Source organism: Manduca sexta, chromosome 18 (genome assembly GCF_014839805.1).
Source record: "Manduca sexta isolate Smith_Timp_Sample1 chromosome 18, JHU_Msex_v1.0, whole genome shotgun sequence".
Lineage (NCBI taxonomy): Eukaryota > Metazoa > Arthropoda > Insecta > Lepidoptera > Sphingidae > Manduca > Manduca sexta.
The window spans coordinates 5002254-5014444 of NC_051132.1; the positions used below are offsets into that span (position 1 = coordinate 5002254).

The following is a 12191-nucleotide window of genomic DNA, read 5'->3' on the forward strand; positions in this document are numbered from 1 at the left end:
TTACACTTTATATATAAAAAGTATAATGGCGGATTTAATGCCGAAGGCATTCTCTATCACTCAACCTTTAGGTGGTGAGAGACTAAAGAAGGTGTACACAACGGGAGAAGGTAGTGGAGAGAACATTAACAAAAAGTATAAATTAAAAATATAAAATGAATAAATTTACCATCATACGAAAAACGGGACGGCATCAAAGTGTTGGAAATTTAGTAAAAGGAAAACAAACGACATAAATAAAAGCGTATATTTTAATTTTATAAAAAAGTTATGACTAATGCTTAACTTACGTTAATGATGTAAGGTCTGGAGTCCTATTCCGTCTACGGGGGCAAATCCGACTTTTTACAATTACGGGCGTTCTAATCGAATTACAGCTTTCTAAGTAGTTTAGGTAAATAGGGTATTTTCGTCGCTATTATCTATACGGCTATGAAAGCTGTCCTTTGAATAGAACGCCTGTAATTGCAAAAAGACGGATTTGCCCCTGTAGACGGAATAGCACTTCTAACCTTACAGTTATTAATTAGTTTCAGTCACAAACTATGGATTAAAAGTAGACATTTAAAAATTTACAGTGCTTAAATCAACACAACAATGATCATTGATTTGCGAATTTATGACCAAATATATTTACAAGGTCACTATTTCAAAAAAGTTGGAATATTAAACCAAATATAATGCAGAATAAAAAAATTTATGGCTAAACATTTAGTATAGCTTAACCAGGTGAATGAAAGACCTGCTTTAAAAATGCCACTTTTGTTTTTACGTTTTAAAGTTAATGTTGCCAATAAAAGAAATTAGTTCCCCATGTTAGAATAACTTGGTGAGGTTTTTTAATTTCCTGGTCAGACTATAATGAAACAATAGATTTTTCATCTTTAAGTATATTAATGACACAACGGAACTAAAATGATTTCGCAAATTACTCAAATGTCAAAAGACAACATTTTTGAATCTCGTACATCATTTTATATTTTCCTTACTGTTTTAATAAAGCATACTATCTTTACTTCATATTTTGTAGTCATAATACTTATCATATACATTCAACAATAAAATTACATATTGGAACACGATTTAAAAAGCTGCACTAAATATTAAAATAAAAAAAAACTAAAATTGTTATATCTTCAAAAGAAATATCAGATTTGCAGACACAAAATGTTCAAAGTAGTTTCATCGTAACTTGTAAGGATTAATAACAAATAACCCTTTAATTTTTCGAATAATCGAAAACAAAATCGATTATTATTTTATTTACATTATAGGACATTTAGTAACTCTTGCCTGCACTTAAATACTTCAAAGCCCAAATTAATTTCATAATACATACACACCTCACATCCCAATAAATATCATTACTCAGAACCACTACATAGTACTTAATTAGAAGATTCCATTTATTCTTGTACACACTACTTACCTACAATTTAAGGCTTTATTCGTCATAATTTATCTTTGAGGTAGTATCAGTGTGTGTATTCTGAAGAAGGAACAAGCAATATTGACTTACATATATGAAAATAAGAAATAAATTAACTGTAAATAAAAAGGTGGTACAGTAATTGACTTGATAGTATGGCGTTCTACTTTCAAGAATGTGTATACTTTAATGAAAGTACATTTTTATCACCCTATAATGTATGTCTTATTATGTTCCTGATGGGACCAGTCAACTAACTCGTTTTTAAATGAAATGTTACTTAAGCCGTTCTTGCAATCACTGTCTCAAACTAGATATATCTTCATACATACCCAATATCGATTTCAATAATACTCTTATTTATTTTATCCCCCAAGTACAAGTATATTATGCTAAACTAAAGGTGGGAAGGCGTACACATAATTTAATTTGCGCCCATGCTACACTTGAAACATATAAGGCGTTGTCCTTATTGGCCAACTCGTACCAACTTAAGATATAACCAGCAATCTTTGTTTACAGTAAATACAATCAATAAAGATTCGTTTATTTGATAAAGAGTTTTTAGTATCAATACAACACAATTCATGCGAGCAATTGAAATTAAAACTAATGTTTATAACCTTCCTTCACAATAAAACAAACAGATTTACACTGAAACGGGTGTAACAATACACTTTCAAATGGAATCAATAATCACTATAATTGATATACGCGTTGAGGTAGTCTCCTTGAGTATCGAGCAGTAGTTTGTGTGGGGGCGGCAGACAGGGTGGGTTGGAGGTGACTGCACTGACCGGCGCGCTGGTGCCTTCCAACTCCTTGCGTCGCTTCCTGTTCTTCTTCACCCAGGGAGCGTAAGGTATCTTGAGGTGGACAGTCTGTATGTGAAGTTTGACTGCACTGCTCTGTGTGAAACGTCGGTTGCAGTGCTGACATTCGTAGCGTTTCTCACCAGTGTGAACCTGGAATAATTACGTTAAATTTTGTATATAAATAAGATTTATTTTTTAAACTCGACTTACGTTTGTTAAACCGACAAGGATCCGCTTATACAAATATACCGGACTTTTGGGTGAACATTATCTTTGGGTGATTAGACGCTCGTAACATTTGAAAATTAAGCGACCAAGCTAAGGGCAACCCACTTACGGGTTACGAACCTCGGCTTAGGACGGTCACTGGAAGATGATGAGACATCAACGAATGGGGTAAATAACAGTAATAATAAATGTTAAAAAATGGCTATTAGAATGAATCGCGTTTGTTAGTTAAATCATAAACATTCAATAAAGAAATCAGTGGAAACTCGTGACCCGTGGAATACACTAGAGTACATAATATGCAGAATATACATCATAATGAACATTAGTTAAATGATAATCACTATGTCATGAAAGAATATAAAAAAATGCAATCGTCCATTCAAATATCATTACTATAGCTATAGAGGCTTGATTTCAAATTACAATACACTTACAACAAGATGTCTATCCCTGTTGCTGGGCATACTGAACCGCCTATCGCAGTGCGGACACCCGTACGGCTTCTCGTTCGTGTGCGTGCGCATGTGCACCATCAGGTTCGCGTATTGCTGTAAAAAAATAAGTGTGATCATAACCCCTTACTTGAAGGTAGTTAGTCCAGGCCATTACTGCTAGATGTCGCTATGTCAAATTATTCCGTGTAATCTGGTGTCGTAGCTCACTGCCTTTTGATGCCACTTATTCTTATTTTTAACTATATTACAGATATATAATTTTCAAACTGAGTTAGACTTTAAGAATAATCACTAACATTGATTTACATGAAACATATTACACATACTTAGTTTCAATACAGCTCTTTAGGAATTTTAATTCAATCTTATGTGCATTCCATGTATGTTTATAAAGGAAATATAGCAAATTGCTTTTATATAAATAAATTCCGACTGACCCTGGTGGTGTGGCCGCAGACGTCGCACATGTACCGCTTGAGGTACTCGGTGCCGGGGTGCTCCGACTCGTAGTGCTTGCGCGCTTGCACGTCGTTCACCAACACTTTGCCACACTGGAAATTTTATGTAAAATTTTAAACATCTTATACATTTGTCAAATGTGGTCACCAAACTAACACTTAAGTAAATAGTTACCAGAGAAACAGCTTGACCAATGCATACACCTCACAGCAATTTAGTTAAGGCGATACCTCAAGGTCCATTTTCATACATTTTGTTTCACCTTTAATCTGGGTAACTAAACAAGTATTGGCAAGTAAAGAATTTAAATTCACGTCTAGTTAGTGATTAGTTCTCGCAGTTGAAGAAAAACGTAAAAATAATTAATAATCATGGATATTTCGGCCTTTAAAATTTCGTCATATTAAATTTTAAAGGCCGAAATATCCATGATTATTAATTATTTTTACGTTTTTCTTTCAACTGCGAGAACTAATCACTAACTAGACGTGAATTTAAATTCTTTACTTGCCAATACTTGTTTAGTTACCCAGATTAAAGCCGAAACAAAATGTATGAAAATGGACCTTGAGGTATCGCCTTAAGCAAAAAATAATGGAAGTCAAAAAGAAGATAAAGATTTTTTGGCTACCGACAATCAAGATCTTATATGAAATTTAAACTTCTAATGAGAATGTTTAATGGTCAATGGTCTTTAATAATCATCACACGTATGATGTTACCATGCTGTGCTACGGTACGTACCACTTCGCAGTTGGTGGAGGTGGTGAGTCCGTTATTGAGTATGTCGGACCGCGCGCCGCCCATACGCGGCCTCCCGCGCTTCTTGATATCATTCTTGTCAGACTTCGACGCTAACTCCAACTTGCGGCTCGGTTTTATTGAACTGCAAATTATATTCATTTATAAAGGCAACTTATATACACGCATCTTCTATAGAACTAAATTCAAATTTTATAATGTGAAAAACTATCACAAGTCCATAAGTCAATAATATAAAATCTATTCAATGCAGGCAGTTGAACCATCTGTTTGCTCGGCTTACATTTTTGATTCTATTCTATCAATCAAATTATTAGTTGACAGTCAATATAATAATTGATCAAATAGCAAAAATGCATAGTTGACTAGCTATCAAATTGCAAGGTAGCCATCATACTATATTATATAAGTTAATAATTTGGGTGTAAGATTATAATTAACTAGGTTACTAACAGGTTCGTGGACGCGTGCTTGTTGGAGCTGCCGAGATGTGTGGCGAACGCGTGGTCGCTGAGGAACTGCACGCCACAGTCCGCGCAGTAGTACGGGTCGGACGGATCCGTCGGCGCAGACTCGCTCTGTTCACGCTCCTGTATAATTACAAGCATTTTTTTAAGGGCACGACAATATAACTTCACTGCACTGACGATAAGTGGAGTAGAGCCAGATAATTTCAACAGATAGATTAGTACCTCTCGCCAATCAACACAATTATACCGGCCTGTTTAAAGTCTACCCGCTTTTAAAATAATTCATTATTAATTTTGCCTCTATAATTAAAGAACAAGGATCGTTGCCACGAAGTTAAAAGAAACAAAACAGATATAATTGATAAGTAAGTGCAAATTTCTTTACAGTCTTAGAACCAGGCTAGGGAATATTGTCCAAACTAGAAGACAACTTTAGGACATGTTGTTAAAATAAAACAAATTAAGATTATATATTAAGGTATAACCTTACTAAAGTAATACTTACCTCGATACTGTGTGCAATCTGCTTATGACAATATAAACCATTCTCACTGACAAAACTGTGTCCACACAAATTGCAGATATTCGTTGAGGGATGCTTTATTCTTATGTGAGTCAGTCGGGTTGATAGTTTACTACAAAAGAAAGTAAATTAGGCAAATAATATTGAAACAAAATTATTGGATGAAAGGTATTGAGAACTTACTTAAATACTTTATCACAGTGGGGACATGAGTATGTTACATTTTTATGCCATCTGTAATGCGAGTGCGCTTGACTCCTGTGAAAAACAAAATAAAAATTAATGTGCAATAGTTTTTGTTGATTACTAAAAAAAAAATATACACACATCATGATGCATTAAATATTTTTATTTTACATCTGAAGGCAAGAGAACTAATTTTTCCGCCCAATGTTAAGCTCTTGGAATACCCGTAAACAGTAGTAGCATCATCCAGATATCAAACTTTAAAGCCCTGCATAGAACTATACTGCACTTGTCACACTGTGTCATTAAATGCTTAAGGCGATACCTCAAGGTCCATTTTCATACATTTTGTTTCACCTTTAATCTGGGTAACTAAACAAGTATTGGCAAGTAAAGAATTTAAATTCACGTCTAGTTAGTGATTAGTTCTCGCAGTTGAAAGAAAAACGTAAAAATAATTAATAATCATGGATATTTCTGCCTTTAAAATTTCGTCTTATTAAATTTTAAAGGCCGAAATATCCATGATTAATTATTTTTCTTCAACTTAACGCTACATTAGAACAAAATATAAAATTGAATAATATTGCAGTAGAAATAAAGGCGGAATTATCAACTAGTAAATATAAGAAAATCATACCGATTAACACAGAAGAAACTGCACAACTGGCAGGAGTACTTGAACAAATGTGTGATGTTCATGTGCTTGTACAGCTTGCGGGAGTCGCGGAAGTACAGTTTGCACATATCGCACTGCACGTTGCCCGCGTACGCCTGTGGTACAAACAAACTTTATAGAAAAATTTACAATTATAATTATTTAAAAAAGTAATCAAACTGACAAATGGCCATTTCCAATAAACTATCGCCATTTGAATCTCCGAACCCGAGAATAAAACAATCAAAACTAATTTTGATTGACAATCAGTGTCTGATGACAATCAGAACAAAGCATTTATGAGTATGTCATAAAAGCTTTGTTCTGAATGGTCCATTTACGCGATAGATCAAAAGTGATTAAGAATATTTATTGGAAATGGCGGTTAGTCATAAATATCACACCTGAAATTATATTGGCAAGAATAATTCCCTTTAGCCTGACTATGATAGACATTCCACAATTTTTTTAATAAATTAGAAAATGTTTTATTGGTATTTTAATATTCAATCTGAGCACTATTTTTTTGTATAATAGAATCATAAAAACTAAATTTATTCATGATAGTAGTAGTGTTTACTGATAGTAAACACCTGTCGTAAAAAATATTACAGTGTTAGACCAAATTCCACTCAGCATGTTTATATTTGTAATTTACATTGCGTAATACTAACCGGGTCATGTTTTTTCATATGTTTTTCATATGTCGCCGATTCTCGGAATCCTCTATAACACAACTCACATTTATACACTGAATCTATGTAGTTCCTTGTTTTTTTCCTGTCCTTGACCAGTTGGTACTGTTCCTCTTGTCCAATCGGTGTGTATATTAGGAAGTCATCTGGCAGTTTGTTCATTTTCCTGACAGGCCGAAGCGTTACTACACCTTTTACTCGCTTGCCGCCCTTCCCGCTCAGCCAGCTAGGCCGCGACTCATACCAATTCGCATTTTTCTTTTGTCCTTTTTGTAGATGAGACCATATGTAGTGTTGTTTAGCTGATATTCTGAAACCACATTTCATATGCATGCCTATTACATATCACTAGATCTTATGCCTGTATGACCAAAAAGGTATGCTAAGATATAATAAAAATGTCTCCTGTTATATTAGGATAGATCGAAAACTGAATAATATTTATAAAACCAAAAACTTTACCCACCTATCAAAACTAACTTCCGGACATTTCCTGCATACATACTTGTATATGTGTTTTTCAGTCATGTGTGTTTGCAATAGGAAGTCAGTTTTATAGTAGTAATCACAAAGGTTACAGTGATAATTGCCACTAGTGTGCTGAAAAAATAAGTGTTACAAAAATGTTAAAAACAGTAAAGTCATCATCATAAGCCAGGGGTGCAAACCCTAGATCTAAAATCAGCTAAATATTGTATATCATATTAAACTGTACGATCATTTTTAAATATTGGAATATCTTACTTTATCATGCATTCGGGAATGTACATTCAGTCTTTCCTCATTGTGGTAACTTTTATTACACACAGTACATCTGTATTTTCCACTGCTGAATAACTTATACACTTCCAATGCAGCTTTCGCTTCCTTCACCGAAATAGGATAAATACTGGCATACTCCTCCTCAAGCTGTGAACCATCAACTTTACTATCCAGTTTACATGTTTCCATATTACCACTATCTTTGTCATCACATTCATCATCATCATGGTTATCATCAAAATAATCATCACCAGCAACATCATCAGTGTTTGTTGGCTCTATGAATTGTTCCTCCTTCGTAAGTTCTTTATTAAACTTATTACTGCTCTCATCAGCACTCTCTGTTTTTACATTGTTGTTTTCTGTTTCGTTGCAAAATGTGTCTTGGTTAGTTAAAGTGCTGTAATGTGCTATTGGTATGGCATCTCCTGTGGTGATCATGAGCCTGTTATGCCTCACCCATTGAAACTTAACATCTTCATAGTGAGTTTGGTTCAGATCTAAATATGATAGTGGTGGCATAATGCCTATCTCTTTTCTATTAAATAACTGTAAATGTGCTTTATTTATCTGTAAAAAAAAATTAACAGTTATTTTATATCTGTAATATATCTATACATTGTTGTGAGTATAAGTTAATCATGCTTAGCTTAAAGAGCAGGGTTCCATAATTTTTATCCTGTCTACAACAATATGTATAATTTGGACACAAATATTATAGTTGCTATTCCCAGTCATAAGACAGGTTCACAATAAATACATGAAAATGTAATACTCCACCTCCTTACTCCTGTTCAAAATTTCTTGCAAAGCATAATGCGCCCGTTGGCATTTATCTCGAAATTTAACGAACCGCCTCACAAGTGCCAAACAAAACACACAGAGAAATTCGGGCAACCCATTACCCGCTTGTGTCTGAAAAGGAAGACTCGAATACTATAATTTTGAACATATTACAACAGTACAAGTTTCACAACCTTCTTTGTGTAAACTTTAAGAAATTTTTATGAAAATACAACGTACATGGAGGCCGGACACTAAATTATATTCATGTCTCAAAATACCGCTGTTCAAATTGTATAATTTGGAATCAGTGCTGAAACATACTGTGCACGCTTTTAAATCCAACATCTTTGAATTGTTTAGTTATACATTTCAGAGTTTTTATTGAAATTATGGGATAAAAACATTGTTTCCAATGAAACGTTCAGTTGACGTTTATTGAATGAATAATGAAAGATTATACAACAATCAATGACAAGAGTGAATGATACATAGACTACACGGTTTTTCTTTTTTTTTGGTATTGGACCCCGGAGTCAACACCGGGGGAAACCTGCGAATGGGATGCTGGAATCATAGAGTAAAGCAATATAGATGCTGGTATCCCCCGGATTAGCAACTGCCGGGCCCTAGAGGAAAGTTGGGAGGGGCTAGCTGGGAAGGATAAGTAAACTTAGGATGGAAGGAGGGGAGGCCAGGAATTGTTCGCAAGCCCATATGAGGACAACCATGAGGTACATTAGTCATGAGACATTAGTCACAGACTAATGTCCCAGTGTCCTTTCCAGCGTATGGGCGTGCATTCGGTGTGGAGAACGAACGCACACGAATTGCCTCAGGGGGATACACTAAACGGTTACACCTTTGGTATTTAGTCCATGTTTCCACCACATTATCCGAGTTTGAAACATTTGTAACTTTAATTGTACTACAGCATACATAAATTAAAATAATATATATTATGTATTTGGATCCAAATTCTTATAAAATAAAACAGGTTTCTTTAGAAGAATAATAATTTAATGAAAAACATACATAACTTGCCTCATAATGACAAATTATAACTTATATGTCACCTACACCATGCACTTTAATAACACTTAATGTAGGTATATACCTATAATTTTTTTCTAAACGTAATGTAAGGACAAGCATATTTAGAAAAAGATATCCAGATATATCATAGGCTTATTTTTTATTCATAATTAAAATCCATGAAATGATGGTCTGCAAAATCTTCTTTAATAGTAACATTTTCAATTTCACTTTCATTGGTTAAATCTATTTCTTTCATATTCTCTATTTCTTCTTTATTTTTCTTAGTTGAGTATTTTGTAGGAATATGTATTGAAGGTATGGAGGGAACTATTGTGCTGATGGATGAAGCTGATGAATTGGCTTGCCTTAATTTAGCCTCCCTCATTGTATTCTCTAGGATGGTAGCTTCATTAGGTCTCTCATTAGAAAGTAACATAGGCCAGATAAATAATGTATGAAAACGTTCCATCAGCAAGTTGAATTGAACACGTAAGGTGGGATTGCGTTTTAACAATACATGGATGTGTACTCCATCTTCAGATAATTTGTTTGAACCATTTGTTATTGCCATTAAAGCTCTGCATCCAGTTATTGTAGCATAATGTGGAGGTAGCACAGTGTTTATAGTACCTAAGCTGTTATTACCCCAAACATCCGGGGCTGCAGCATTTTGAAGATTAGAAGTATTATTATTTTTTGAGTAGCTTTTCAACTTGCATAACGTTTTATCTTCAGAAGCATCTAAACCAGGATAATTTTCTGAATAGGCACTGGCAATATATGTGTCCTTGTCCAAATCAGCATTTAAAAAAATTAATACTTTACGTAAGTTTGTTATGTTAATATTAGCACCAGGGATTTCTGGTTGCATTTGTTTTTCTGTTTCCTCACACTGTTTATGTTCCATTTCTTTAATAAGCTCATTATATAATGTAGCAACAATTGCATCATCAATATGCGCTTCAGGTGAATCTTCTGTCAATTTACTACTTTTTTTCATATTAACTACAGTCTCCATTCTGGTCTTTAAGTTTTCAACAGCTTTGTTTAAGTTTTCTGTTGGTTTGCCATGTGTTAGTCTTCGAGCAGCTCGGCGAGGTGCATGGGCTAAATCCATATTGGGGTTTCGTCTCATCCACTTTAACAATGTCATGTATCTACTTCTTATATGTATTCGATCTTTACCAGGAAAAAAATGAGATATACTAGAAAAGGTAACATTGCTATCTTGATTGGCCATGAGCTGAAGAAGTTTCCTGTCTTCCGCCTCTGTCCAAACCATGGAGACAGTTACTTTGGTCAATGTTTGGTATCGGTTACGTATTTGAATGATTGACCTGCCGGGCAAAAATGCCAGCATCTTTTGGAAGTTTTCGCCAAATTTAGCAGCACTATTTAAGATTACAGCATCTTCTTCTGGAAGAAATCTGCCTTTTCTATGCCCAATAAGTCTTGTATATTTATTATAAATTTGGATTTTGGTACGATTCTCCATGGATGCTGCAACTTTACCCCACGGTATGTAATTATCTTCTTTATAGTAGTCAACCAGCCTACGAAGATATTCAATCTCCTCTTGGGACCATTTTTTCCCATTGAATTGGTTAGTCATATTAGTTCGATAATATACAAAACATTGGTAGCCAGTTCTTCCAGTACCAAGTTTTTGGGCTATGTCATCCCAATCCTGCAAATTATTATCAGTGGCAATTTTCTGTAAGGTCACATGCTCGGTTTTTGTCCAGGCGTTTTTATTTACACTAGGATGGAAGAATAATTTCCACAGAGATTCATATTCTTGAGGTATGTGTCTACGGTTTAATCTGTTTGCTAAAGTTTCCCAATCATATTCTCTGTCCAATGGCAATGCTATCTCATTCAATTGCTTATCTTTTAACTTACATATCTCCCTACTAATACCTGCAATTAAAGTATCAATCTTTTTGTCTTTCTTGATTTTGTTTTCACGACGTAGCTGCGACATCTTGGCATGGAGCTCATCTTTTCTAATCTTTTGCGACATTTTGTGTAGTTCTGCAATGAATTGGCTTTTGTCTCGAACTGTCCAGCCAGGTACTGACCCGACTTGAGAAAAATCATACATTTGGGACTTAGCCATAATAATAGTATCCTCATTGTCAGGAGCAGGAAAGTTATATTTGTCTTTAAAATATGGTTTGCCGCAATAGAAGTACCTGAATGATTCGTGTCTTTCGTTCGACGTACCCTTGTCAGATAGTGTCTTCAATTTTTTCTGACATTCTGCGAGGCGATTTGTTAGTATGTGTTCAAGCCGCCGCAGTTTCTCGTCAGTTTCTTTGTTGAATGCTATAGCGATATCGATTTTGGCCAGCTGTTCTGTGACGTTTGTTGCGGGCCGAGAGCTACCAAGAGAGGCGATGCTGGGGATGACCCTCGAGCTCGTCGACGGCTCGTCAGCGTTCAAAACTGCATTCAACTGATTTAACTCCTCCAACTCTACATCGGAATTGTCTTCACTTTCAAAATCACTGTCCATTGTCGCGTTTTTATCATTACTTTGCTCCTACCCTTCCATGCGGTGCACTCTAATTATACAGTATACATTAAAAAGATTTTACGTTACTTAAAGTTATCTATTATTTAAAGAAAAATATACCTAAATAATTTGACAAAAGGAATCTCAATCTTGTCATTTTTTTCACTTTTTAACGACTTTTTTTTCTAATTTATTCATAGCCATGGCTACATGTCCTTCAGCCTGAATGTTATGTTTTGGCTATATCAATAGTCTGCTATCGATATATAATTGATTAGTATTGATAATAGACTACTGATAAGCAACACTACGTACAGGTAGGTATCTGAGGGTAGGTATTTGAATTTGAATTTTCAGTTTTGACTTTCCATATGTATTATAATTGTCTTTAGTTTCGAGGCTGTATG

The 12191-nt window shown here is 34.6% G+C and overlaps 2 protein-coding genes across 2 annotated transcripts; both read right to left on the reverse strand.

Annotated features, from left to right (window-relative positions):
* Positions 1–233: 233 nt before the first annotated feature.
* LOC115450693 (zinc finger protein 16) lies at positions 234–8690 on the reverse strand. The gene is made up of 13 exons (XM_037440068.1): positions 8469–8690; positions 8226–8360; positions 7428–8015; positions 7150–7283; positions 6663–6993; positions 5971–6104; positions 5328–5402; positions 5127–5256; positions 4605–4741; positions 4134–4275; positions 3368–3481; positions 2910–3023; positions 234–2394 (listed from the first exon to the last, which is right to left on the reverse strand). Exons 1-13 carry the CDS (start codon positions 8574–8576, stop codon positions 2119–2121), a joined length of 2418 nt encoding a protein of 805 aa, XP_037295965.1. The 5' UTR covers positions 8577–8690; the 3' UTR covers positions 234–2118.
* Positions 8691–9230: 540 nt separating this feature from the next.
* Positions 9231–12053, reverse strand: LOC115450683 (snRNA-activating protein complex subunit 4). Its single transcript, XM_030178752.2, has one exon. It carries the CDS (start codon positions 11782–11784, stop codon positions 9424–9426), a length of 2361 nt encoding a protein of 786 aa, XP_030034612.2. The 5' UTR covers positions 11785–12053; the 3' UTR covers positions 9231–9423.
* Positions 12054–12191: the final 138 nt, after the last annotated feature.

What these genes read in the sequence shown, in the direction of transcription:
- LOC115450693 (XM_037440068.1), bottom strand. Translation starts at nt 8,576, where the DNA reads ATGTTGGATTTAAAAGCGTGCACAGTATGTTTCAGCACTGATTCCAAA. An exon ending in AGATTGCACACAGTATCGAG is followed by an intron (nt 4,742 to 5,126) that starts GTAAGTATTACT and finishes GTAATTATACAG; the next exon opens with GAGCGTGAACAGAGCGAGTC. An exon ending in TCTGCGGCCACACCACCAGG is followed by an intron (nt 3,024 to 3,367) that starts GTCAGTCGGAAT and finishes ATTTTTTTACAG; the next exon opens with CAATACGCGAACCTGATGGT.
- LOC115450683 (XM_030178752.2), bottom strand. Translation starts at nt 11,784, where the DNA reads ATGGACAGTGATTTTGAAAGTGAAGACAATTCCGATGTAGAGTTGGAG.